The sequence below is a fragment of the Monodelphis domestica genome, chromosome 1, assembly GCF_027887165.1.
Source record: "Monodelphis domestica isolate mMonDom1 chromosome 1, mMonDom1.pri, whole genome shotgun sequence".
NCBI lineage: Eukaryota > Metazoa > Chordata > Mammalia > Didelphimorphia > Didelphidae > Monodelphis > Monodelphis domestica.
In genome coordinates this window covers 695,953,961-695,981,834 of record NC_077227.1, presented here as the reverse complement: position 1 = coordinate 695,981,834, position 27,874 = coordinate 695,953,961, and the positions used below count along the sequence as shown (strand labels likewise).

The 27,874-nt window shown below is 45.9% G+C and overlaps 1 protein-coding gene and 1 long non-coding RNA gene across 4 annotated transcripts in view; one reads left to right on the top strand and one right to left on the bottom strand.

The window, feature by feature from the left end:
• Positions 1-7,326: 7,326 nt before the first annotated feature.
• The window catches only part of SLC12A4 (solute carrier family 12 member 4), a 52,676-nt gene continuing 32,128 nt past the window's right edge, over positions 7,327-27,874 (top strand). Inside the window, exon 1 of one of the 3 annotated variants that reach the window (XM_007477213.3) lies at positions 7,327-7,546. In XM_007477213.3, the coding sequence (XP_007477275.2) occupies positions 7,345-7,546 (202 nt within the window). In that variant the 5' untranslated portion in view covers positions 7,327-7,344. Of the gene's footprint in view, positions 7,547-12,799; positions 12,875-20,980; positions 21,230-27,874 lie in introns of those variants that run through there. The other 2 variants (XM_007477215.3, XM_007477214.3) reach the window with 2 other exon arrangements.
• Positions 12,996-20,985, bottom strand: LOC130456198 (uncharacterized). The gene is made up of 3 exons (XR_008914816.1): positions 20,175-20,985; positions 17,733-17,917; positions 12,996-16,393 (listed from the first exon to the last, which is right to left on the bottom strand). It is a non-coding gene; the product is annotated as an uncharacterized LOC130456198 (long non-coding RNA).

Sequence of the window (27,874 nt, the reverse complement as noted above, 5' to 3'; positions counted from 1 at the left end):
TGCCTGCTCTCAAGGAGCTTATAATTTAATGGGGGGAACGACATGTAAACAACTATGGACAAACAAGATACATATGTGTATATACACAAAATAATCTCTTTTTTTCCCTTTTATTTAGCAGCATAAACAAGTTTGAGCACTGGGCAAACAGTACAGGAAAGAATGAATAAAAAAAGAAACACAGAGAGAGGGAAAGGGGGAGAGAGAGAAAGTGAGAGAGACAAAGAGAGAGGGAAGGAGGGAGAGAGAAAAAAGAGGAAGAGAGGGAGAGAGAGAATGGGAGAGTGAAAGAGAGGGAGAGAGAGAAAAAAGAGGAGAGTGAGAGAGAAGACTGGCAGAGTTATTAATTAAACACTTAAATTTAATTAAATGTAATAAAAACAAATTTAATTTAATTAAATACTTGTATATGAAAATTAAATTAAAGAGTTATTAATTAAATACTTAAATTAAATAAAAATTAGGGGCAGCTGGGTGGCTCAGTGAATTGAGAACCAGACCTAGAGATGGGAGGTCCTGGGATCAAATCCAGCCTCAGACACTTCCCAGCTGTGCAACCCTAAGCAACTCACTTAACCCCCACTGCCTAGCCCTTACCACTCTTCTGCCTTGGAACCAATACACAGTATTGATTCCAAGACAGAAGGTGAGAGTTTTAAAAAAATTTAAATAAAAACTTAAAATAAAGTTAATTAAATATTGCGTGTGCAAATTCTTTGTAAAGTACTATGTTAATATATATTATTAACAAGGTGTTATTAGCATTATTTAACCCTTGTGCCAAAGGCCTATACATGACATGAAGGATAATAGCTAGCATTTGTAAAGCATTTTAAGGTTTGCAAAGCACCCAACATATGTTATCTCTTTTGATCTTTACAACTACCCTGGGAGGTAGGTGCTATTATTATTCCCATTTTACAGATGGGGAACCTTCAGTTAGAAAGGTTACACAAAAGGGACAACTAGGTGGCTCAGTGGATTGAGAGCCAGGCCTGGAGATGAGAGGTCCTGGGTTCAAATTTGATTGCAGACATTTCCTAGCTGTGTGACCCTGGACAAGTCACTTAAGGCCCCTTCCCTACCCCCTTACTGCTCTTCTGTCTTAGAACCAATTGGTTCCAAGATAGAAGGAAAGGATTTAAAAAAAAGAAAAGAAAGATAGAAATGTCAAAATGTGCCCTTGTAAGAATTCAAGTCAGGATTTGAATTCAGGTCATCCTGCCTCGAAGTCGTCCACTCTGCCCCTAGGTACCCCAATGTCACATTTGGGGCCCTTTCCTTTTTCCTGACTCCTGGACAACATGAGAACAGCATTATCTGATACCAGCTAATTGTGCCCAACTTCCCTGCTTTAGAAAACTCCAAAGATGAACAAGTTCATATTTACATTAAAAAAAAAACAAAGAAACCTTCCACTAGAGGCCTGGAAGGGCCTTGGCTTTGCACAGCCCAGGAGAGGCCCCGATGGGCTCCCCGATTTGCTTTTCTTCCTGGGCTCCTCTGGCCAGCTGTGCAATGGAGCACAGAATTTTTTGGTTTGGAGTGAAGCTTTCTCTAGAGCTCTACATTCAATGTGATGCAGTTCCCCAGATCTCCCAGCAGATGGCAGCAAGTCACTACTCCCCATTGCTACTTCAAAGGCCAGCAGTGCAAGCATCTCTCCCCTCCAGTCCTCCAGCAGATGGTGTCAGTGACCACTCCCTACCTTTGCCCCACCATTTCTTTGGTCCTCAGTCGTGTGGCGCCCTCACAGGAAGCCTTCCCTCCAAGGAGAGCCTTGGAGTTCCAAAGCCTTGGCTGGAAACCTTCTCCTAACACAATGACGCGAGTTCTAGGTCCCTCCCCTGAGCTCCAGTTCTTTCTGCTCTCTTTGCAAAGAGATTAGAAGCGCACCTTCCCCTCATCCTCCAACTGAGTTCCATCCCAAAGAGTTATTCTACAATCTTCCTCCTTGTCACCCCAAATAGCTAGGCCAACCCCCCCCCCCCCATAGCAGCACTTCTTGTGGGTCAAACGGCTTGGCACAATCTCCCAAGTTGCCTCTTCCCTGCCTTCTCTCCACTGAGTTTTCAGCCCTTTGCAACCCTCTGGGGCCAACTGGGCAGGGTGGTTCAAATGGCCTGGGGCTGCTCCCCTTAGCATGTAAGATGGAGGGGCTTATCTTGGAGGAAGGCAAGTACTGCTCCCACCCCAGCATTGCCCTTCCTGGGAAGGAAAAAAATTTCACAATACCCAGTTTAGGTATTGTGGTCAAATTGAGAACAGCCATTTCCCAGAATGGGCAGCTAGACAGAATGCAAAGATCTGGAGTCCCGAAGACTTCTCTTTGTGAGTTTAAATCTGGCTTCAGACACTCATTAGCTACAGGACCCTGGGCAAGTCACTGAACCCTATTTGCCTCAGTTTCCTCATCTGTTGAATGAACTTGGAAAGGAAATGACAAACCATCCCAGTATCTTTGCCAAGAAAACTCCAAACAGAATCACAAAGAGTTGAACTCAACTGAAATGACTAGACATTCCCAGAATGAAGGAGAAGAGGGGAAATGGGTAAATCAGAAACTCTAAGTTCTTCCTAAAAGCTATACTTTCACATTATGGCTATTATTTTCTGAACTGGAATTTCCTGAATCTTCACACTAAAATATGAGAATGAAACTACTCTCCAAAGACCAATATAAATAACTTGTATAAATAACAGGCGAGATCTGGGACAATCCTGAAAGACATGATGGGGAATACTATCGGTTCCAGGGAAAGAACTGTTGGAGTTATTGTTCCCATAAGTGGATTCATGGTTTTATTTGGGGTTTTGGTTATGTATGACTTTGCTCTTACAACAATGACTGATATGGAAGTGTGTTTTGGATGACAATAAAAAAGGGGAAAAAATGACAGGACAAATAACTCAAGCTTGTTATTGGAAGAAGGGTTAGATATGAGACCATTTAAATTATCATTTAACTCTTTTCTAAGAACCAACCCTCTGCTCCAGCCAGACAGGTCTCCTCACTGTCCCATCTATGATTTGTGTTTTCTTGACTCTACCCCTTCCCTCATGGTGGTCTTTCTACCTGACATATCTCTACTTAATCTTTGCCTCTCTGATGATTGGGTGACCTTGGACAAGTCAGTTTCCTCCAGCTTGAAATCTATGATCCTGCAATGAGGTAGCCTCTGAGGACCCTTCTTGCTCTAAGTCTGATCCAACCTTCAAAGCTTTGCTTAAATTCTACCTTCTCTGAAGCCATCATGACCATCTTGATCAGAAAGTATTTCTCCCTTCTCTAAACTCCTCTAGCATTTATTGACTATGCCTCTTGGGACACATCATCTTATATAGCCTTGTATAGTTAGTTATCTTTACACAGTGTGTCTTATCTCTTTAACTAGATTGTAAACTTTTAAAATGTAAGGACCTGAAATGTCTTTATGGACATAGTGAATTGGACTTGGACTCCAAAGACCTCATTTTTAAGTCCCAGCTCTAACACTTAAAAGCCAGGTAAACACTAACTGAAGCACTTAGTCTCACACAAACTTAGTTTCTGCCTCTGTAAAATGGGCTAGATGGCCTCCAAGATCCCATCTATGATTTTTTTTTGCATCTTCCACAATCCAATCCCCTACCACGGTACCTCGGATACAACAGACTTTTAGAATTTCAACAAGCACTTATTGAGTATTTTGCTAGGCACAGGAGGAAATACAAAGAGTAAATAAAATTCATCCTCTGATATCATGGAGCTCATACTTGAGGAGGGAGGATTTGGTACATGTGGTGGATGATAACTTGGATCCTTCAATGGATCTAAGTGTGAGCTTCTAAGGGGGAAAATCCTTCCAGTGGGTCAGACTGAAACCCATCCACATTCTCTCAACCTGTGTTAGCTAAACTTGTTTCTGTCCAGGACAGCAATAACAGTTGGCCTTTTACATATCAAGCATGTGTGATTTGGTGGTGGTGGTGGGGTGTCTTTCATTTATATAATTCTTAATCACTTGCAAATCACTTTATATGAATTATCTCATCTGAGCCTCACAACCCCAGGAGGTATTACAGGTATTGTTATCCCTATTTTACATGTTGGGAAACTGAGGCCCCAGTGCTAATTGACTTTCTCAGGGCCACGTAGCTAATGAGTGTCAGAAATGGGATTTGAACTTGAGCCTTCCAGGGTCCAGATTTAGCCCTCTGCCCACCATGCCTCTCTAGATTAGAAAACAATACATGGGGGAAAAAAACCCAATGCATGATAATTGCACAAGACAGGGGTGAAGGATGAGAAAGTCTTTACTCCTTAAGAAGATCAGAGAAAGCATTGGTTTTTTGAACTGGATCTTAAATGAATGGCCAGGACTTCAAAAGGCAGTTGGGGCTGGGGGGGAGTGGTAGAGATAACTTCTGGAATAGAACCATAGTCAGAACAGGAAAGGATACTCTAGAGGATGGGACAGATAGTCCAGTATGGTTGGGAGTTGTGTGAGGAGAGTCTAGGTAAGGATGTAGGGGGTCCACCAGACTGGAATGCCAAATTAAGAAGCTCTGGGGAAGCTTTGAGCTAGAGGGATACATTGGATGAATGACTGAATAAGAACCAAAGGGAGAAGGCAGATAGGTGACTCAGTCTGAGAGCCAAGCTAGTGACTAGAAGTCCTGGGTTCTAATCTGACCTCAGATACTTCCTAGTTGTGTGACCTTGGGCCTTTGCCTAGCACTTACTATTCTGCCTTGGAACCAATACTTAGTATTGATTCTAAGGCAGAAGGTAGGAGTTTAAAAAAAAAGAATGGGAAGAAGGAAAAATCAAAACTGGACTCTAGGCATAGACAGAGGATGTCAAGAGGAAGACCTCAAAAGTTGGAGACCTGGAAGCTCTAGGTATTTGGAGAAACAGGACTGGAGCCCAGTTCTCTGTTCTAAAGTGGAAGAGCGATACTTTGCCATCAATTAGTGGAGCTAGGAAGAATCCCAGTCCTTACCTGTGTGACCCAGGGGAAGTTTCTGGACTTCTCTGGACCTGTTTCCTCATTTTTCAAATGAGGAGGTTGACCTAGGGGATGTTCTTAGGTCCACTTCAGCTTTAAATCATTGATAGCATTGTTCATCCAGTTCTAAAATTACATGATTCTGTAACCATGGGAAAATTAAAAAATAATAAATAAATAAAATAAAATTACATGGTTCCTATGAGAAGTTATCAGCACAAAGCTTAGATAAAAGTGGATCTTCTGAGAGGGAAACACTGCTTTGTGGTTGTAATCAACCATTCACTTTCCTCCAATCTAGTCCTACTAGTCACCTAAGAGGGTACAAAGAGAGAGAGACAACATGATGCAGTGGAAAGTTATAGGTTCCAGACTCAGAAATCCACAAGCCTGGGTTCAAATCCCATCTTTGATTAATGCTCATGATCTGGAGGTCCTTGATTTCCTCATCTGTCAAGTGAGGTGGGCCTAGATAGCCTCTGGCATCCTTTCCCTCTGCACATTGTGACCTTTAAAGGTACCCCTGGTGTGATTCTGTCAATATGTGAAAAGCAGTCAAGATGCTAAGAAAGTGAATGCCAGAGATAGACACTCCACATTTATACAGTGCTAGGAAGGATAGGATACACAGCTTCTGCCTTTAAGAAATTTATCATCCTGAGGACAGCTCGGTGGCACAGTGGAGAGGGAATGGGGTCTGGGGTTCAAATGTGTGACTCTGGGCAAGTCACTTAACCCCCTACTGACTACTGCCTAGCCCTTGCCACTCAATTAGAATTGATCCCAAGTGGTGGCCAAAAATTGGAAAATGAGGGGATGCCCTTCAATTGGGGAATGGCTGAACAAATTGTGGTATATGTTGGTGATGGAATACTATTGTGCTAAAAGGAATAATAATAAAGTGGAGGAATTCCACGGAGACTGGAACGATCTCCAGGAAGTGATGCAGAGCGAAAGGAGCAGAACCAGGAGAACATTGTACACAGAGACTGACACACTGTGCTGCAACTGAACGTAATGGACTCCTCCATTATAGTCAATGCAGTGTCCCTGAACATTCTGTAGGGATCTAGGAGAAAAAACACTATCCCCAAGCAAAGGACAAATTGTGGGAGTAAAAACACCAAAGAAAAGCAACTGTTTGACTACAGGGGTTGAGGGGACATGATTGAGGAGAGACTCTAAATGAACACCCTGATGCAAATACCAACAACATGGAAATGGGTTCGAATCAAGGACACATGTGATATCTAGTGGAATCCCGCGTGGGCTATGGGAGGGGTAGTGGGAGGGGAGGGGAGGAAAAGAAAATGATCTTTGTTTCCAAGGAATAATTCTTGAAAATGACCAAATAAAATAATGCTTAAACTGTAAAAAAAAAAAAAAGAATTGATTCTGAGAAAAGGCAAGGGTTAAAAAAAAAGTTTGTTAAGTGTCAATGGTACAGACTTATTATAAAGCTTCCAACCTGGGAGATTGGAGCAAGAGTTCATGGAGCAAGAAGCATGTGAGCCCAGGCTGGAAGGAGGTGCAAGTCTCTGGCAGAGTTTGGAAGCCACGCTGAAAGAGCAGGCAGCGAATGAAAGACCAGCAAAGTGAAGGAGACCAAGAGAGAATGGCTCAGAGATCCGGCCAAATTCTCCGTTGCCTAGGGATGAGGCTGCAGTGCCAGGAGCCCTCCGCCTCCCGGGGACACATGGGTTTTTTGGAGCAATTCTGGTGGGGGAAGGGACTATGGGAGCCCCAAAGGAAAACCAAGGTCACCCCTGGAGGAGGCGGCAGGTCAAGGAGCCCCCTGGGCTGAGACGTGGAGGGTCTCCTGGAGAGAGGTCTCTTTATAATGAGAGGGAGAGGAGGAAGAAGACAGACATTGACAGAGAGATAATGAGGAAGAGACAAGAGACAGAAAGCGAGAAGAGAGGGAAAGAAGGAGTGAGAGAGACAGAGAGCATGTCCCAGTCCATCCCTCTTCACAGATGAGTCCCAGACTGCTCAAGGTGCACTAGGTGGAGAAGGACTTGGCTCCAGGGGCGGACCCCCAAATCCACCACTTTCTCCCAGCTGTTGCCCCATCTGTCCTTCCGTCCCGTTTCCCGCCCAGGACCGATCCGGAGCCAAGAACCCAGAGCGGAAAGTGAGCACATCCAGAGCAGGGGCCGCAGGAGCCCGGGGTCCCGGGTCCGACGTTCGAGCTCCTCCTCCGCCTCACACACCCCCCGCCTCTTCCGCCCCCTCCCCGGCTTCCCCCGCCCCTGGCCGGCGGTCCCCCGCCCCCCGCCCCCCTGGGCGGTCCCGGGCCGAGAGGGGAGGGAAGGGGGGGGCCGGGCGGAGGAAGTGAGCGCACGGGGGAGGAATGCGGGAGGGAAGCCGGGGCGGGGCGGAATGCGCGGGGCCGCGGGGAACCGGCGCTGGAGCCGGGGCCACAGCGGGGATGCCGCACTTTACCGTGGTGCCCGTTGAGGGGCCGCGCCGGGGCGACTACGACAACTTGGAGGGACTGAGCTGGGTGGACTATCGCGAGCTCGGGGACCCCGAGGACTCCGTGGGTTCGGATGGTGAGAGCGCGCCCTCGGCCCCCTCCCTCGCCCCTTGACACTGTGCCGGGTGCGCCCGGGCACTCGGCTTCTGAAACTGACCCGCACTGGGCGCGAATGCCGACCCGCATCAAGACCCCAGACCCTCACCCACTCACATCCTCTTGCACACTAGGCTCCTCGCACATTCTCCTACTCTCACCCACGCACACACTCAGACCGGCAGACCCACGGACACAGACACGCAACAAGTCACCCGCGCCTCCGCTTGCGGACTCACGCCGCGGAGCGGATCCCTTTTGCCTGCGGACATGCGCCCACCCCGGGTGGGGTCGGGAGAGGGAGGGGCCCCGCGCGGGACCGGGTGTGTGCTGCAGACGTGGCGGTGGTGACCGGGCGGGCCGGCCCGCCAGTCCGGCTCCGAAGTTTGCGCCCCGGACCGGCGCAGGCCAGTGCCTCTAGGCTGAAGTTTCTGCCTAGCGGCTTGGGGCGGAGGGACATCCCACAGTTTCCGGATGGATTGTTTGGCCTCTTATACCCATCTTCCCTTTCTGATCCTCCAGCCCTGGGGCACCCCCTTTCCACTCCCCTTCCAGCCCTGATGCCTATAGGGGCCAGATGACTCAGGATGTGTGGATGGACTTTTAGGACTGTCTACCCCTCTTTCCTTCCCTTCCCCCAACTTTGGGTGTGAGCTCACATCCCAAGGGGAACCCGCCTGCTGGTCACTGTTAGTGCTTGTCTCCTTTTACTAACCTGGGGAGGGGATTCCCGATGGGGACCACCCCTTCCTTCTGTAGCTCTCCTCTCACCTAAGATCAAAGAAGTCTAGACTAAGAGCAGGAAGAAGAACTAGATCCAAGGGTTTTTGACAAGGGGATCCATAAACTTGGTTTTAAAAAAAATGTTTAATAACTATTTCAGCATAATACCTTTCCTTCATAATTCTCTGTATTTTTTTTTTAATTTTCTAAACCCTTACTTTTTGTTTGAGTATCAACTCTGAAGGGCTAGGCAAACAGGTTGTTTAAGTGACTGGTCCAGGGCCACCCAGCAAGGAAATGTCTGAGGCTACATTTGAACCCAGGTCTAGCACTCTATCCACTAAGTTACCCAGACACCCCTTTCTGTATTTTATTTAATATATTTGAGAATATTTCAAGAAGGGGTTCATAGACTTCCCCAGACTGACAGAGGTGCTTTAAGAACCCCTGATCTAGGCCATCTCCCTCCCTCAATCCCATTTCCACAAGCCTAGAAAAGTAGGAAACTCTCTAGGATGAAAGAGTAAATCAATCATGCATTTATTAAGTACTTACCAGGTGTCAGCCAATAAATGATTCATCCAGTGTCATTCAGTCTCTGACAGTGCCACAGTACAAACCTAGAGCTTTTGCCTTCAAATCCTGTGCTGTTGGCCCTCAGCTAGGCTCTCTGAATTTCTGGCTATTTCATTTTCTGTCTTCTTTTGCTGTCCCAAATGTGGAGGTTTTGCAATGGGTTCTTTTCCTTTCCCTGCCCACCAGACTATTCTTCCCAAAATACTGCTTTCACCTTTGCTCTTAAATCTTCAATTATGGCTCACCATTTCAGTCAGTTGTAGATAGAGTACCAGATCTCAAGACAGGAAGGAAAGCCTGGGAAGCTGGTGCTCAAATCCTGCCTCCATAGGATTTTCTAGCTCTTGTGACCTTGGGCAAGTCTCTTAATTTCTGCTCCACTCAGTTTCCTTAACTGTAAAATGGAGATAATGACTTACCTCATAGAGTTGTTTGTGAGGATTAAATGAAATGTTTCTAAGTGCTTAGCCCAGCACTTGGCATGTAAGAGGTGCTTTATAAATGTTAGCTGTTATTATAAAAAGCAAGCATTTATTAAACTTTACGCAGCTGATATGGTACTAAGTGCTTGGTATACAAAGAAAGGCAAAATAACTCATGTTTCCAGTAGGGCTTTAATGTTTACAAATAAAGCACTTTCTTTTCAAAGATTCTGTGAGCTAGATAATGTCACTTTTGTTATCTCCATTTTTTAGACGAAAAAAATGAAATCTGACTATTAAATGTCAGTCAGGCCTGAACGAGTCTTCTGTCTCCAGCTAATAATCCGGCATTCAAACTGGTCTAGACTTCTTTTTTTTTTTACCTTTACTTTCTGTGTTAGTATTCATTCTAAGTCAGAAGAATGGCAAGGGCTAGGCAAATGAAGTTAAGTAACTTGCCCAGAGTCACACAGTTATGAAGTGTCTGAGGCCAGATGTGAACCCAATTTCTTCTATGTCCTGGTGCTCTATCTGCTATGCTACCTAGCTGCCCCCAGACCTACTTTTAAGAGCTCGATCTCTCTCTCTCTCTCCCTCTCTGTCTGTCTCTCTCTCTCTCTCTGTCTCTCTGTCTCTCTCTCCTCCCTCCCTCCTTCCTTCTGTCTCCTCTCATTCTCTTCCTCTCTCCTTTTTCTCTTTCCCTTTCTCTCCCTCTCCCACTCTTCCCCCATTTCTTTCTCCCTCTCCCTTTCTGTACTTCATTACCCCTCCCACCATGTCTAAAAGACATGTGCCAGCCCTGTTTCTTCAGTGTCCCTCATGCTCATCCTACTCATTCCTTCCTTTCTATCCATCTAAATTCTATCTCCCCTCAAGGCTTACTTTCACTGTGAGGACTTCCCTTCTCTTAAACTCTTGTGGCTTTGGGGAAGGAGAATGGAACAAGTATTTAAGTGCCTCCTATGTGGCAGGATCTCAGTTCTGTACGAAAAGAATCTCATTTGATCCTTACAAGAATCCTGAGAGGTAGGGGTTATTATCCCCATTTTACAGATGAAGAATTCAAAGCAGAAGCAAAGTGATGTTGCTCAAGGATCCAAAGCTAGTCACGGTCTAAGGCCAGATTTGAACTCAGTTCTTCCTGACTCAGACCCAGTGCTATATCCCTAGCTGCCTCAGCATCACCTATCCCCCTAACTTGGCTGAGATCCTATACAGTATTAGTCATCCTCCCACTTAGGCAGATCTTTAGGACCTCCCTAGTTTATAAGTGCCCTGCAGCCTGGAATCTTTGACTGGTTCCTTCCCAAACAAGGTCTATGCATTCTTTTGCACATATATGTACATTTGTGCACACACACTTGCCAATCAAGAAATAGGAATCCCTGTTGATATAGTCATGTCCTTGTGAGATGGAAACATTAGAAGTCTTAGGGAAGGAGGAATAAATAGGAAAATAATTAGGATGGGTGTCATCCCTCCCTGACTCCTGTTTCCTTCTGGAACTTCTAGACTCTGCTTCTATGTCCTCTTTCTATTATATCTTCTACACCCCTTGCACATGCATGCCCACACTCCTACAACATGCATCTCTACATACATTAACCCACAGGACTTTTTTTTTTTTAACCCTTACCTTCCGTCTTGGAGTCAATACTGTGTATTGGCTCCAAGGCAGAAGAGTGGTAAGGGCTAGGCAATGGGGGTCAAGTGACTTGCCCAGGGTCACACAGCTAGGAAGTGGCTGAGGCCATATTGGAACCTAGGACCTCCCATCTTTAGGCCTGGTTCTCAATCCACTGAGCAATCCAGCTGCCCCTCCCCCCCTCAGGACTTTTACCTGGGACCTGAACACCACCCACTGGTCCTAAGATGCTCCCCTGTCACTGTGGATGGAGAAAGACATTTTCTCCTCTCTGAATGCAAAGAGAACATAATGGAAGAGTCTTCAGAAGTCATTAGTGGCATCTTCATTTTTCAGATGAGGAAAATAAGTTTGAGAGAGACGATGAATGAATTGCTTAGATAATGGAGGAGCTGAGATTTCATTGACTTAAGCTGTTGAGTTGTTTCAGCTGTTTCTTGATTTTTCATGACCCCATTTGGGGTTTTCTTGGCAAAGTATTGGTGTGGTTGGTTATTTCCTTCTCCAGCTTGCTTGACAGATGAGGAAACTGAGGCCAACAGGGTGAAGGGACTTCACCCAGGCCACACACAAGGTTTGCCATTTCCTTTTCCAGCTCACTCAACAGATGAGGAAACTGAGGTCAGCAGGGTGAAGGGACTTGTTCAGGGTCACACAGCTTGGTCGTACTGGTTTCCTAGGTAGAGCTCTATGGCCATGTAGCTGCCCTGAGGGCTTTGGTTTTATTAGCTGTTGACACTTTCTCCTGCAGGGTTGGGTAGGGGTTGGAGAGGTACTGAAGGTCTGGAGTGAGGCTCTGAGTGGGGAACATGTTGCCCACCTGTGCCCTGGGCACACACACAGCATCCGGCACCCTCGCAGCCTTCTTCCTTGATCCTTTTTCAGAGGTCAGGTCAATCCACAGTTCTCAGACCTTTTTGTCCAGCTGGCCCCATCAGAAGCTACATGGAAGGGGACAAGGGAGCCACTGGGGAGCCGCTGTGGACATGGCCCTGGCATACAGGCCTGGGGCATGGAGCAGGCTCTCCTAGGACCCTGGGGCTTGGGAAGTTGCCTCAGCGTTGCCTCTTGGGGATCCCTCCCTCCCGTGGGGATCAGAGCGTTCCCCCCGGGCTGTGTGCCCACTCTGTGCCCAGGAATGCATCAGTGCCATGTGCCCATCTGCCAGATCCACTCAGTCACTTGTCGCTGACCAGCCTGGGTTCTGTTCCAAGGACGGACACTGGTGCAGCAGAGGTCATAGAGCTGTTACCGCCTCCAAGCTGCTTGGGCGTGTGGGGCTCAGGGCAGGTGACCTTCCTTACTCCCCTGCTCCCCCAAACCCCACTCCTCGCACCCTTCCCTTCTGTTCTGTCTGGGGCAGCCAGGCCCTGGGTCCGAGAGGCAGGAACGATAGGGTGCCTTGCCCTTCTGTTGCAGAAGGAAGGACATTTATTCTGATCACGTCCGTCCTGTGTGGGCCCAGGAGAGGGGGCACCCTCCCGTCCCCCACTGCCCAGGACTCTGCATGGGGCCCAGTGGCTGAGCCGGTAGTGCTTGGGGCACTCTGGCCAGAGGGCAACCCAGGACTCTGGGTTCCCGATAACCAAAGCTGGTGTGACAGAGGAATGTGTCGAGAGTGAGCACTCTGATGGGACAGCCTTGCTTTGGGGCCCCTTCCAGCACCCCACTCCCTAAGCCCACAGCCCTGGGCAGCTCCGACCCTGCCAGGAACGCATGGTGTTGCCTATGATCCCTTACACCCACCCCATACCGAGCAGAGATTAAAACCCTCCGGAGCCTGATTGGCCTGGGAGAAGCCAGCCAGGCATGACACCCCCTCTGCCCCATGGGCCCCCCCCCCCCCCTCCTTCCCAGGAGCTGGGAGTTTAGAGCCGGCCTCGCTCCTCAGGGAGCACCTGTGTGGCTGGCCTGATGGGGGAAAGCCAGGGCCCTCTTCACGGTGAGTAGCCCCAGCCCCCACCCCCGTTATCTTCCAGCAGTGGAATGGGGGGTGATTGGGGCCCCTGGAGGGGGTGGTACCTTGATGGTGAATCTTGGGGTCTTTCTGCCAGCTGCCCCTCTTCCTGGTGCAGATACCCCTCCCCCTTGCCCACATCTCCTATTTCCCCTTTTGGATTCCTCTTTCTGGTTCCCCAGCTATGTCCACAGATCCAGGATCCTCCTTGTTTTGTCTCATCCCCCCAAGTGCCCCTCCAGCCCTGTCTAGGGCTTTGGCCTCTGCCTCTCAGTGTCCCTTTCTCAGAAATCTTTTAAAAAGTCCCAGGATTAACTTGTCTTGTTATTTCCCCGACCTGTCTCTGCTGCTGGGCTCTTGTATTCTGGGTAAAATTGCCCAAGGAGCTCTGGCTTGGTTCTGAGAGAACCCCCCCCCAGGGTAGCACCCCTCTGACTGCACCCCAGCTCCCACAGGGATCGGCCACTCCCCAGAGACCCTGATTCCCCGGACGAGGTGATGGCTGCCTCCACTCTGCTAATGTGATGGGAGACTGAGCTAAGGGGGACCCGAGGGAGCATCTGGGCTCCCCCCCATTTTACAGATGGACTCAATGGAGCCCCCAAGATGAGTCAGGAAACCCCTGGGCCTGGGGCCCCCAGCTTAAAAATGGCCAAGCCAGGAGCTGAACTCCAAAAACACTATTTTGTGGCCCCAGGGCAGCAAAGAGTGTGTGAGGAAACAGGACCCCTTGGCCCTTTGCTTTTTCCACCTGACTTATTAGGAAACTTACCTGTTTGGGCCTTAGTTTCCCCCCCCCTGTAAAATGGGGGAGTTGGATTTGAAGCTGGCCAGGCTTCCTTCTTTGACCTTCTAGGCTTCTCCAGGTCCCTCCTCCTCTCCCCTCTGTCTCCCGGCTCCCCTCCTCCTGCAGAAGTCTGTCTGAGCCCCCTTAATGATAGACTCACTCCCCTCCTCCTGCCTGGGGCCTGGGCAGAGTCGGCACTTTATCGCCTTCCTGCTTGGAACTGGGGCTCTTTCTGCCTTGCAGTGGAATAAATGCTTAGTACTTGTTGACCCGCTCTCTCCCTCCCAGCCTCAGTGTCCCCTCCTGAAGAATTCAGAGAGCCCGCAAGCACGGGGCTTCCGGGAGGCTGGGGTCCAAGAGACTGCCTAGAGGCTGGCTTTTTGTCCCAGAATGGGGGGGGGTCCCTGAGGGTGGGCCGATCGGAGCGCCCTCCCCCTGCCCACCAGCCCAGCACTGGCTGCAGCAGGGCTTAGGCAGCATGTGGTGGGACAGGCATGTCGGGACCTGCTGAAGCATTTTTTAGATTGCTGAGAACAGAAAAGCAAGCCAGGTTCTCCAGGGCCCCGAGGATGGCTGCTGGAAGGGGGGACCTGGCAGCTTAGTCTGAAACAGCCCAGAGCCCCCAGGCCAGGCCCCCTACATCGGGGGTTCTTCAGTGTTCCTGGTAGGGTCCCCTTCGGCAGGCCACCTTCTAGAAGTAGGTCTTTAAAGGCATACAGTACAGATACAAGAAAGGCATATTAAGTAAATTAATTCATTAAATGAAAAGACATGTCAATATAAATAAATTAAATGATAAAGTAAAACAAAAAGGCTTATAATATAAATAAAATAATAAAATAAAAAGGCATATAAATAAAATAAATCCGTAGGATGGCCAAGGGAATAATTATATTGAAATATGGTTTTTTAAATAGTTCTTAAAGACAAGGTCATGGGGGCAGCTAGGTGGCTCAGTGGTAGAAAGCCAGACCTGGAGACGGGTTCTGGATTAAAATCTGACCTCACTTTCTAGCTGTGTGACCCTGGGCAAGTCATTTGACCCCCCAATGCCTAGCCCATATTGCTTCTCTGCCTTAGAACTGATACTTGGTATCAGTTCCATAAGGGAAGTTAAGGGTTTTAAAAAACAAACCCTAAACCTGCTCTGTATTGAACACCTGCAGAGTGCTGATGTGGTGTGTCTTTAGGGGGCTGTGGAGTCGTCTCAGATGCTGAGATGTAGGTGCAGCACCTCTAGGGTGGTCAAGGGGCCATAGGACCCTTCTTTGATCTCTAGTTCACACTTTCTATCTCTTCCCCTTTGCCCCCAGTATTTGGAAGAAAGGCAAAGGAAAATGGTGAGTAAAAAGTGGAAAGGACACTGGAATTTAGAGTCCAGAGACCTGAGTTCCAGTTCTGCTCCTCATCACTTAGGGAAAGTTACAGCACATCTCCAGGGCCTCGGTTTCCCCATTTGTAAAAAGAGGTGTTTTGACAAGATGATCTCTAAAAGTCCCTTCCAGTTTAAATCTTATAATCCTATAAAGTTTTCCCATAGGAGAAATCAGCCTTACAGAGAGAGAATTTCTGGCTATTATCACTTGGCCAATAAAAGGAGGTCTTCTTGGAGAGTGATTTTCCTTCTTCCGTGGCCTAAGAAAATTTAAAATTTCTAGGGAAAAAAAATTGAAGAAGTTAGATTGGGGTTAGTACAGTGGAATTGAGAGAACTTTGGACACTTTCTGTGTGTCCCTGGGAAAGTCACTTAACCTTAGTTGCCTTCCTCTTATGGCTCCTCTGACTTGAAATTAGATATTAAGACAAAAGGTAAAGATTAAAAAAAAAAAGCAGCAGCAACAGCTTAGGTCAATTAACCAACTCATTTAGCCTTAGACTTCTCCAAAAGACTGTATTTTAGACTTCTGAGATGAGTACATTTTAGGGGAAGTGCCTTGTCATGGCTGGTTCTGAAATAGGAATATAAATTTAGAACTGGAAAAAGCCCAAGATGTTAATTCATCAAATTCCTTCCCTTTATTTTTTAAAAGTAATGAATAAAATAATAAAACGTATTGCCCCTCCCCATTGGGAAAAAAATAACAAAAACAAACTTCTTGAAACAAGTCTGAATAGTCAAAACAAATTCCCGTATTATCCAGGTCCAAAAATAGACATCTCATGCTATCCCCCGAGCCCTTTGCTTCTATCAGGAGATGGGTGGCACATTTCATCTCTGGTCCTCTGGAATCCTTGTTGGACATTGTGTCAATCTGAATTCAGTTCTACAGGGATGTTGTAACTGTATACATTGTTCTCCTGCTTCAGCTTATTCACTTTTCAGACACGCCTCCCCAGATTTCTTTGAACTCTTTCATCATTTCTTTACAACACAATCGTGATTCCATCCCCTTCTCCAAGAAAAGTTAGTTTCTCCTTTTTTACCACCCCAAAAAGAGCTGCTTGTACATATGGGTGTGTTTCCTCTTTCTCTCATCTCTGTGGATACAATGGCTTCATTTTACAGAGGAGGAAACTGAGGGAAAAGATTTGCTCAGCAGCTGGAGGAGAGAGCCCACTTCTCCGGATTTTTAGAATTCTTTCTGTTAAATCTCTTTACCCATCACTCAGCCTTAGTCTAGACCCGAGGTCCTTAATTTTTGTGGGTGTTGTGGACCAATTTAGCAGTTTGGTGATGCCTTTGACCCTCATCTCAGAATCCTGTCTTTAAATGTGTGCTATAAATACAAAGAATGACAAAGACTACTGATTGTATTGGAATATAATTATTTTAAAATATTTTAAGAGCCCCTGGTCTAGTGTACGGGGAAATGAGGAAGGGGAAAGGCCCAGGGTGTGGGAGTGTGGTTGGGTGCTTTCCCACAGGGACTGAAACCTTTCATCCACAGTGTATGACACCATGTGTGGGTTCTTTTAATCCTGAACACAGAATTCATTCTGCGTTGGCGATGCTGTGAGCAACGTTAATCTCTTCCTTCATCTTCCTGTCCCCCAGAGAGTGAGGGGAGTGTGAGCTCCGGCTGGGGCATTTCCTGGGCGAGTTGGAGGATCAGGCCAAGGGAAGCCCTGGTGCCAGCTGGAGATGCCCTGGCCCTTGCTCAGAGGATGGAGAGACAGACAGAGAAATATGAGAGATGAGAAGAAAAAGAAAGAGAGAGAAAAAATGAGAGGGGGGAAGAGGAAGAGAGATGAGAGACAAGAGAGAGAAGGAGAAAAAGAATGAAAGAAATGAGAGGAGAGAGATAAGAAAATGAGAGGGAGATCAGTGAGAGAGAGATGAGAGGAGAAAGAATTAGAAAGGAAAGGAGAAAGAGAGTTAAACAAGAGAAAGGAAAGAGGAGAAAGAATGAGAGAGGAGAGGGGAGTGAATGAGAAAGAATTAGGAGAAAAGGATGAGAAAGAGAAGAAAGAATGAGAAGGGAGAGAAGGAGACTTAGGAGAAGAGAAAGAATGAGAGAGAGGAGAGAAAGGAGAAAGAATGAGAGGAGAGGGGAGAGAAGAGAAAGAATGAGAAGAGAGGGGAGTGAATGAAAAAGAATTAGGAGAAAAGGATGAGAAAGGAGAAAGAATAAGAGGGGAGAGACGGAGGAGAATTAGAAAACGAGAATGAGAGAGAGGAGAAAGAATGAGAGAAGAGAGGGATGGAAGGTGGGGGGAGATAGGATGGATCTTGGTTGCCCATTATGGGGCCTGAGGCTTGATAAGAGCCTGAGGTATGAAGTGTAGGTTGGCCTGTCTCAACTGGGAGATCAAAGAAAACAGTGGAGATGACTCTTCTTTTTGAATTGGGTGTAACCTCCTAAATCAAATGTCTTCGGTGGCAGTTTAATTATTGATTAGAATGGCCATTAGAGCCAACAGCCTTTCCCTGTGTTCTCCTCCCTTATCTGGACCCCAGCAGATGGCTGGCCAGATAGTGGGGCTCTTGGGTAGTCAGAGGCCTCCCTCAAGGCCTCTTAGCAAGCCTCCAGTCCTTTGCTTTCTAAGGTTTCTCAGCCCAGAATAGGGTGAGTCCACATTTGAATTGGGGGGGGGGTGCTGCTTTTCTTCACTAACCTTTGCTTCCCTTTGAATTCCCGTGTATTTTATGCTGCACTTTCTTCTAGAGGTAGCTGGGTGGCTCCACGGAGAGTGGGCCAGGCCTGGTGTCAGGAAGCCTTGGGTTCCGATGTGGCCTCCCTAGCTCTGTGACATTGAACCCCCTTTTGCCCCTCGCTTGGCCCTCCATCTTAGAGCTGTTACTAAGACAGAAAATAAGGGTTTTTAAGAGTAAATAAATAAAAACATTTGGGGAAGGAGCCTGTGGGTTTCCCCAGACAGCCAAAAAGATCCACAAGATAAAAACTCCCAGAAGCATCCTTCTCCCCAAAGTGAGCATGAAGAGGAGGTGGGGGGGGGGCATTCCCTTCTGGGCCCGCTGGGGTCCCCAAGCCCAGAATTCCAGTGGCGGGAAGCTTTCCAAGTTCCTCCCAGCGGAGCCATATGCCTCCCTCTTCCCCAAGGCAGTCTCTGCTTGGCATGGGGCAGGGCGACAGGTGAGACCGTGAAGCCAGTCGCCCCTCCTTTGCCCCGGGCCCTGGGTTCCTGCTGCTCTTGCCCTCACTTGCCATCCTGTAGGCTGGGAGTGTTCTTAGCGAGCTTTTCTTCCCCCACACCCTCCGGGTTCCTCATCCCTGCTTGCATTTGCTGTGCTGTCCATGTGTCTGTGTCCAGTCTTGTTGCTTCTGACCTACCCTCCCTGTGTGTGTGTGTGTGTGTGCACGTGTAATTTTTTCTCTTTTAAACCCAAAATGGGTACTGAGTATTAGCTCCAAGAACTAGGCCCTGGGGATTGAGTGACTTGCCCAGGGTCACACAGCTAGGAAGTGTCTGGGGTTACACTGGAACCCAGATTTTCCCGTCTCTAGGCCAGGCTCTCATCACTCCACTCCTGCCACCACCGGGATTATTTATAAAATCCTGGCGTATTGAAGGCACTTTCTAAACCAGCTGCCTCTTCCCTTTCCACATTTCTAGTCTACCTTATTATTCCCCTCTTTGCAATCTGGGACCCAGTGATGCTCCCCCAGCCTCTTGGCTTGACTCTGGCGGTCCCCCGTGCCTGGAACTCCCTCCCTCTCCATCTTCCTACAAGTCCCAGCCAGAATCTCAGCTTCTGGAAGATGCTTTTCTCAGGGCCCTGTAATTCTAGTGCCTTCTGTCTGCTGATTATCTCCTATTTATCCTGCCTTCGGCTTGTTTATACATGATTGTTTGCCGCCCCCTGAGACTGGGAGTTCGTTCCTTTAGAGCAGGGCCTGGCTTTTGTGCCTCTTCGAATCCCCATTGCTTAAAGACAGGCCCAGGCAGTGGGGAATAGTTGACTTGACCTCATGGTGTACTTGGCCACAGACTTTAGTTGCCCAAGAGCCAAAGGCCTCACTGCCAATGAGAGCAAGAACTTAAACTTGGAAAGTCAGCAAACATGCTTTAAGCTCAGTGGATTTAAAGTCAGTTTGAATCCACCCATAGGACCTGATACAGGTACCTTTTCCTTTAGGGCCTCAGTTTCTTCATCTGTAAAATGAACAAGTTGAAGTAGATGACCTGTGAGGGCCATTTTCAGCTTAAAATCCTAGGTACTGATCAATAAATAAATCATTCAGGTTTTGATCAAACACCTGCTCTGTGCCAGGCATTGTGCTAGGTCACTAAGCCAGCCTCTCTCCCTTCCCTCCTTCCTTTCTTCCTCCTCCCTACCTTCCTTCCTTTCCTTCCATACTCCCTTCCTTCCTTCCTTCCTTCTTTCCCTCCTCCTCCCTCCCTCCCTTTCTTCCTTCCTCCCTCCCTTCCTTCCTTCCTCCTCTGTCCCTCCCTTTCTTCCTTCTCTCTTTCCTTCCTCCTCTGTCCCTCCCTTTCTTCCTTCCTTCCTTCCTTCCTCCTTCCTTCCTTCCTTCTTTCCTTTATTCCTCCCTCCCTTCCTTTCTTCCTTCCTTCCATCTTTTCTTCCTCATCCCTCCCTTTCTTCCTCCCTCCTTCCTTCCCTTTCTTCTTCCCTTTCTTCTTCCCTCCTTCCTTCCTTCCTTCCTTCCTTCCTTCCTTCCTTCCTTCCTTCCTTCCTTCCTTCCTTCCTTCCTTCCTTCCTTCCTTCCTTCCTTCCTTCTTCCCTTCCTTCCTTCCTTCCTTCCTTCCTTCCTTCCTTCCTTCCTTCCTTCCTTCCTTCCTTCCTTCCTTCCTTCTTCCCTTCCTTCCTTCCTTCCTTCCTTCCTTCCTTCCTTCCTTCCTTCCTTCCTTCCTTCCTTCCTTCCTTCCTTCTTTCTTCCCTCCCTTCCTTTCCTTCTCTTTCTCTCCCCTTCCTTTCTAGAAAAGGAATGCTTTTATTTTTTAATTAACAAAAAAATTTTCTCTCCTACCATATCCCCATCACTGAGAGGGAAAGGAGAAAATGGCCTGAAGTGGAGCAGGGCAGGCAACATCTTATTTAGCAGATATATATAGTTAAGCAAAACAAATTCTCACATTGGCTGGTTTCCAAAACTCTCTCAGTGTGATTCTGCCCCTGAATCGAGTCGTCAGCTTGTGCATTGTTCATGGTTGGTCCTCTGGGATCAGAGGGTCCTCCTGTGAGGGGAAGGTTGGAGGCTTTTGAAGGCGCAGACGTGGGCTGTGCTGTTATTACCTGTGTTGTCTGGTTCTGCTCGGTTCGCTTGGAGTCAGTTCACTCAAGTTTTCCCAGTTTTCTCTGAACCATCCCCTCCATCCCTTCTCTCAGCACACTAGTATTCCTTTCTACTTGTCTTCTGTAATCTGTTCTGCGCTGGGGGATGTTTATGCCAGCTTTGGCCTGCCAGGATGAGGGGGACCATGTTTGGAGGGAGAAGGTTTGGCTGTGATTAGATTTGAATTCCAGGCCTTCCAATGTATGTTGAATAAGGCCATCCCCTCACCCTACCCTCTCTCTCTCTCTCTCTCTCTCTCTCTCTCTCTCTCTCTCTCTCTCTCTCTCTCTCTCTCTCTCTCATTGCCTCAGTTTCCTCATCTGTAAAATGGATGGACTGGCCTAAATGACTCTTGAGGGCCCTCTCAGCTCTAAAACCCTAAGTTCGTTGTGACCACACGACTGTCCCTTGTCATTCAGCCTCCTGCCATGCTCCTGGGGGTACAGAAGGAGAAGGGGCTTTGAGCCCCTTCTTCCCAGCCCCTCTAGGGCTATGGGTTCAATGGAGATGGAGAGGCCACTTGGGGCCTGGAATGCCTCGGTGCTGTTGCCATGGCAGCCAGCTAGCAGGCCCCGACCCCCCACCCCTGGGGGCTGCTTCCTGGGGGGCTATCCCAGAATGCCCCCAACTGTTCCAAGCTCCTACCATAGAGGGAGTTCTAGGGGGGTCCTCTCTGCCCACCCCCGAGGGGCATGTTGGGATAGTGGAGGAGGAGCGAGACCTGGGCAGCATCCATGGACACGATGGCCACCCTAACCGAAGGCTCCCTCTGTGACCTTATCTGCCTAGAAAGTGGGATGGCCGAACTGCTCCGGCAGGAATTTGAGCCTGTACTTATCAGGCCCAGGACCCTGGGTAAGTGGACATGGGGGGATGCTCCCCCACCCTGTGCCTCAGTTTCCCTCTCCATGCCATCAAGGCTGGACTCAGGCTTCAATCCCTGTTTTCTGCCACTTGTGAATTACCTTTGAGACCTCAGGCAAACCAGCCTCTTTGGACTAAATGATCCCTAAAGTCCCTTCCCAAGTGAACATTTAGATGTCCTCCCTCTGAATCCCTCCTTAGTTCAGGAGCCCCCTCCTACAGGAAGCCTTTCCTGATCCCCCTTTCCCCAGATACCAGTGCCCTCCCTCCCAAGCCCCTTGTATCTCTTTTGTAGGTGCATCCTTGCATATCCATCTACATCTGTGTCCACATAGACACATACATACATATTCATAGAGTAGAGATGCACCTTGTTAATATGTGTCTAGATGTATTACACATGCACATGTGCACATTTGTTATATTGGATCTACAATATTAAGCAAATACAATATAACAATATTAAAATATAACATGTCTAGATTTATTACATGCATGTGTGTTATATTAAATATATATCAAACTAATACAACATAACAATATTAAAATATGAAGAAATATAACATTTTATGTCAATTTATTATATGTACACATGTTATAGTAATTATATAACATTAAATGATAATAAAATATACCACATAATATTAAAGCATAACAATATAACAAAATATAACCTATATTAAAATATAGCATTAAATATAACAGTATGCATATAGATTTATTATAACACATGTTGCTAAATATTATTTTATTTGTGACATGTTATATGTATGCTGTATGCATATATTATTTGTATGATGTATATATACATTTATGGCCTGCATTTCTTTATTGCATCTGTGCATGCATGTACATGCGATGCCCTGTGTATGTCTGTATGTGTATGTCTGTATGTGTGTGTATATTTATATGTGTGTATAATATTTTTAAATGATATCTCCTTGGACTAGACTGAGCTGCTTGAAGGCAGGGATAGTTTTTACTTTTGTCCTTGTAAAGTTTTCTTATTGTTCTGACATAAATATACACGCGAATCTAATTTTATGTATGGAGGGGAGTTTTTGGTAGCTTCTACCCAAAGAGAAAGGCATCAGGTGTTGGCCTGGCCATGGACTGGTTTTTTTGTTTGTTTGTTTGTTTAAATAAAAACCCTCACCTTCCATCATAGAAACAGTACTGTACATTGGTTCCAAGGCAGAAGAGCAGTAAGGGCTAGGCAATTGGGGGTAAGTGACTTGACCCAGCTGGGAAGTGTCTGAGGCCAGATTTGAACCCAGGACCTCCCATCTCTGAGCCTGACTCTCAATCCACTGAGCCACCCAGCTGCCACCCCCCCAGCTAAAATCAGAGAGGCTTTACCCTTTGAGAGGCTGTCAGCCTGGCAGTGGATGAAAGATTTGGCCACAAAAACTCCGAAAGCCACCTGCCAGCCAAACTGTGGCTTGCTTGAGAGCTTTGTCAGGTACAAAGCAGGACTGCTTAGGAGATCGGAGGTCCATGAAGGATCTGAGCATTGGGGAACTGGTGGGGGGGGGACTGGATCAAATGAGATCATTCCTATGAAGTACTGTGGCCTGTATTATTATTATATTGTGAAGTACTTAGCACAGTGTGATCAATGTTAGCTATAATAATAATTATTTAGTAGTTTTACTGGCGGGGGGATCCCTCCCCAAGGAGGAAGCTTTCTCCCTGGTCTGTACCGTCTCTGCAGATTATAGTGTCAGGGCACTGAGGGCTTAGCCAGGACGGGTCGGGGCAGGGGCAGGACAACGAAGCCCAGGTCTTCTTGTCTCCGAGGCTGAGGATCCACAGCCTCCACCCTGGTGCCCTCTCCTTGGTGGCTCCATCTTTCTCATACTACCGAGGGTTGTAGCTGTGTGGCCTGGCCTGGCCCTGCTGGGGAGGCTGCAGAGTTCCTGAATCAGAGTGGTTATCTCCGGGTCCTCCAGGGTCAGGGAGTGACAGGCCGCTGGGACAAATGTGTCCTCTGCCCAGAGTAGCATCCAGGAAGGGAAGCACCCACTCAATATTAGCATCGTGCCAGTGTGCCTGTGGAATGTGGATTCCACTCCTACCATGGCACCAGAAATGGGGAAGGGAGGGGAGGAATTTGGGGAAGAAAAGAGATGAGAGGGAGGCAGGGGTCAGATGGTGTAACCCTGTAAGGGACTGAATCCTCACTGGTGTCCCTGGGGGAGATATCATGCCAAAAGGCTCACAGTGAGAAAATTAGGTTTCAAGCCCAGCTACTCTTCTTTCTTAATGTAATTTTTGAGAGGGTTATTTTTTAAGTCTAAGCTGTCTCTTTCCTTCATTCCACTCTAGAGAAGCCCAGCATTGGAGAAAGAGAAAGAGAGAAGGAGGGAGAGACAGAGACAGAGAGAAGAGATAAAAGAGACAGAGAGAGAGGAGGGAGAGAAAGAGATGAAATGAGAAATGAAAGACAGGTGGAGGGAAGCAGACAGGGAGAGAGAGAGTGAGAGAAAAAAAGGAAGGAGAGACAGAGAAGGAGGGAAACAGAGACAGATGAGAGATGAAAGAGATAGAGGGAAACAGAGTGAGAGACGAAAGACAGAGATGGAGGGAAACAGAGAGGGGGAGAAAGAGAGAAGGAAGGAGAGATAGAGAGAGAGAAGGAGAAATAGAAAGCGATGAAACGAGAGATGAAAAGAGACAGAGATGGAGGGAAACAGAGAGAGAAATACATAATATATGTAAAGCCATTCTATGCATACTTCTATTTACCAGTTCCTTCTCTGCAGGCAGATAACAACCTCCTTCTTAGGTTCTTTGGTTTTGCTAGTTTCATTATTTCATGCACGTTTTTCCATGTTTTTCTAAAATCAATCTATTCATCATTTCTTACAGCATAGTAGTATTCTCTCACAGTCATATGCTACAACTTGTTTAGTCATCCTCTAACTGATGGGCATCCAACCCAGTTTCCAGTTCTTTGCCATCACAAAAAGAGCTGGCATAAATATTTTAGAACATATAGGTTATTTTCTTTTTTCCCTGATCACATTGGGAAACAGACCTAGTAATGGTGTTGTTGAATCAAAGTTTTTGTAAGTCTTTGGGCATATTTCCAAATTGTTCTCCAAAATGGTTTGATCAGTTCACAGTTTTACCAACAGTGTACTAATGTCCCCATTTTTCCACACTCCCTCCAACATTTGTCATTTTCCCCTTCTATCATTTTAGCCAATCTGATAGCTGTGAGATGTTATCTCTCTCTCTTTTTTGGTTTTTATTTTTTTATTTTTTTTTCATTTGAATAAGTTTATTTAGTCAATTTAGAACATTATTCCTTGGTTACAATAATCACATTATTTCCCTCCCTCCCCTCTTCCCACAGCCAATGCACACTTTCATTGGGTATTACTTGTGTACTTGTTCAGAACCTATTTCTATGTTGTTGTTTACACTAGGATGTTCATTTAGAGTCTACATCCCCAACCTTCGACCCATGTATTCAAGCAGTTGTTTTTCTTCTGTATTTTTATTCCCACAGTTTTTCCTCTGAATATAGATAGTGGTTTTTCTCATAGCATTGCCACTAATGGAGAAGTCCATTACATTAGATTGTACCACAGTGTCTCAGTCTCTGTGTATAATGTTCTCCTGGTTCTGCTCTCACTCTGCATCAATTCCTGGAGGTTGTTCCAGTCCCCATCATTATTATTATTATTCCTTTGAGCACAATAGTATTCCATCACCAACATATACCACAATTTGTTCAGCCATTCCCCAATTGAAGGGCATCCCCTCATTTTCCAATTTTTTGCCACCACAAAAAGTGCAGCTATGAATATTCTTGTACAAGTCATTTTCCTTATTATCTCTTTGGGGTACAAACCCAGCAGTGCTATGGCTGGATCAAAGGGCAAACAGTCTTTTATCGCCCTTTGGGCATAGTTCCAAATTGCCCTCCAGAATGGTTGGATCAATTCACAACTCCACCAGCAATGAATTAGTGTCCCTACTTTGCCACATCCCCTCCAGCATTCATTACTTTCCTTCACTGTCATGTTAGACAATATGCTAGGTGTGAGGTGATACCTCAGAGTTGTTTTGATTTGCATCTCTCTGATTATCAGAGATTTAGAACACTTTTTCATGTGCTTATTAATGGTTTTGATTTCTTTGACTGAAAATTGCCTATTCATGTCCTTTGCCCATTTCTCAATTGGAGAATGGCTTGATTTTTTGTACAACTGGTTTAGCTCTTTATAAATTTGAGTAATTAGACCTTTGTCAGAGGTTTTTATAATGAAGATTGTTTCTCAATTTGTTGCTTCCCTTCTCTCTCTTTTTTTATTTTTAAATTTTACCATGGTACATGATTCATCTTTTCTCCCTCCCTTCATCCCTTCCCCCTCCTGGGGTTGACAAGCAATTCCCCTGGATTATGCATAAATATATTATCACTCAAGCCCATTTCCATATTATTCGTTTTTGTAAAAGAGCAAACCTTTAAAACCAAAACCCCAAATCACATACTCACAAAGAAGTGATGAATTACATGTTTTCTTCTGCATTTCTACTCCCACAGTTCTTTCTCTGGATGTGGATAGCATTCTTTCTCATAACTGTCCTGGATCATTGCATTGCTATTAGTAGCAAGGTCTGTTACATTTGATCATCCCACAGTGTTACAGTCTCTGTGTATAATGTTCTGGTTCAGTTTATTTCACTGTGTATCAGTTCATGGAGGTCTTTCTAGTTCTTGTAGAAATCCATTGATTCCTTTCAGCACAATAGAATTCCATCACAAATATATACCACAATTTGTTCAGCCATTCCCCAACTGTGGGACATCCCTTCATTTTCCAAGTTTTTGCTACCACAAAGAGCGCAGCTATGAATATTCTTGTACAAACAGATCCTTGCCCAGTTTTTTTTTATCTGTGAGATATTTCCTCAAAATTCCTTTAATTTGCATTTCTCTAGTCAGTAATAATTGAGTATTTTTTCATATGATTATACATAGCTTTGATTTCTTCATCAAAAAATTTCCTATTCATATCCTTTGACCATTTATCAATTGGGGAATGATTTATATTCTTATAAATTTGGCAAAGTTTTCAATGTATTTGAGAGGTGAGACTTTGGAGACTATTGGAGAAACTGTCTATAATTTTGCCCTAATTTTTTGCTTTCCTCATAATCTTGGCAACAATGACTTTATTTGTACAAAATCTTTTTAATTTAATATAAGCAAAATTATCCATTTTACATCTCATAAGGTTCTCTATATCTAGTTTATTCATAGATTCTTCTCCTGATAGCCTGATAAGTAATGTTTCCTATTCTTCTCATTTGCTTAGGATCTCCCTTTATGTCTAGGTCATGTATCTATTTTGACCACATCTTGGTAAATGGTTTAAGATATTGATCTAAACCTACTTTGTGCCAGACTGCTTTCTAGTTTTACCAAATAGTGAATTCTTATCCCCAGAGTTCAAATCTTTACATTTGTCAAATATAAGATTAATATAATCATTTACTACAGTGTATTGTATGTCTGCTCTATTCCACTGATTTGCCTTTTAATTTTAGCTTTAATTTTGCCTGAGATCATGATTGTTATGCCCACTTTTTTGCATCAGCTGAAGCATAATAATAAATTCTATTTCATCCTTTCATTTTTACTCTATATGTGTCACTCATTTTAAAATGTGTTTCCTACAAATAACATATTGTCAGCTTCTGGCTTGTGATCCATTCTACTATCCATTTCTATTTTATGAGTGAGTTCATCCTATTCACATTCAAAATTATAATTACTAGTTGTGTGTTTCCCTTCTTTCTTCTTTTCTCACTGTTTATCTTCTTCCTCTCTCCCCTCTTCTCTCCTTTCTCAGATATCTGATTTACTTCGGAGCACTTCCTATGTAACTTGCACCCTTAAGAGTCCCTCCCTTATCCTCTCCCCTTGCCTGCCAATTTCTTATTTGATTCTTAAAATCCTTTTTAAGATCTTCCTAGAATTCTTTTTTGGACTTGTGACCATTTTACATTCTTTCTTTGAAGCTTTAGAAATAGCTGTTTCGATTTCACCATCCACTGAGTTTGAATCCTGATTCTCTATCACCATAGTAGCTATCTATTAGGGTCTTTCTCTTTGACTTTTTTTTTTTAAGCAGCTTATTTCTTAGCTGTTAACTTTATGTTAGGATCAGGCTCTAATCCTGAGGTGTGAGGAATAATGTCTCAGGCTTCAAGTTTTTCATGCTTTTGTTTTCTGAGCTCTATCTAGGGGTCTTCGACTTTTTCTTTCTTCCAATATTCTATGATCCAAGGCCAGGCTTGGCTCACATCTTGGTCCAAGAATGACCTCAGGTACTCCTCTCCATCCCTGAGCCATGACCAGGATCTCCAGCACTGCTGCCATCACAAATGCTCTTAATCTCTGTGATCCATTGTCAGCTATAAACTTCAGCTCACTCCTCTGCCCTGGAACTGAATTTAGGGATTCTAGTCTCCTGGGAGAGACTATAGCCAGCAGGATCTCTAGCCCAGGGCTTGCTGTTTGTTGACCAGTCTATACTTTGCAGAGGCCAAACCACCACACTGGGAGGTCAGCTCTTTCCTAACATCCTCCCATGTTGTCTTAGGTGGATGACTTCT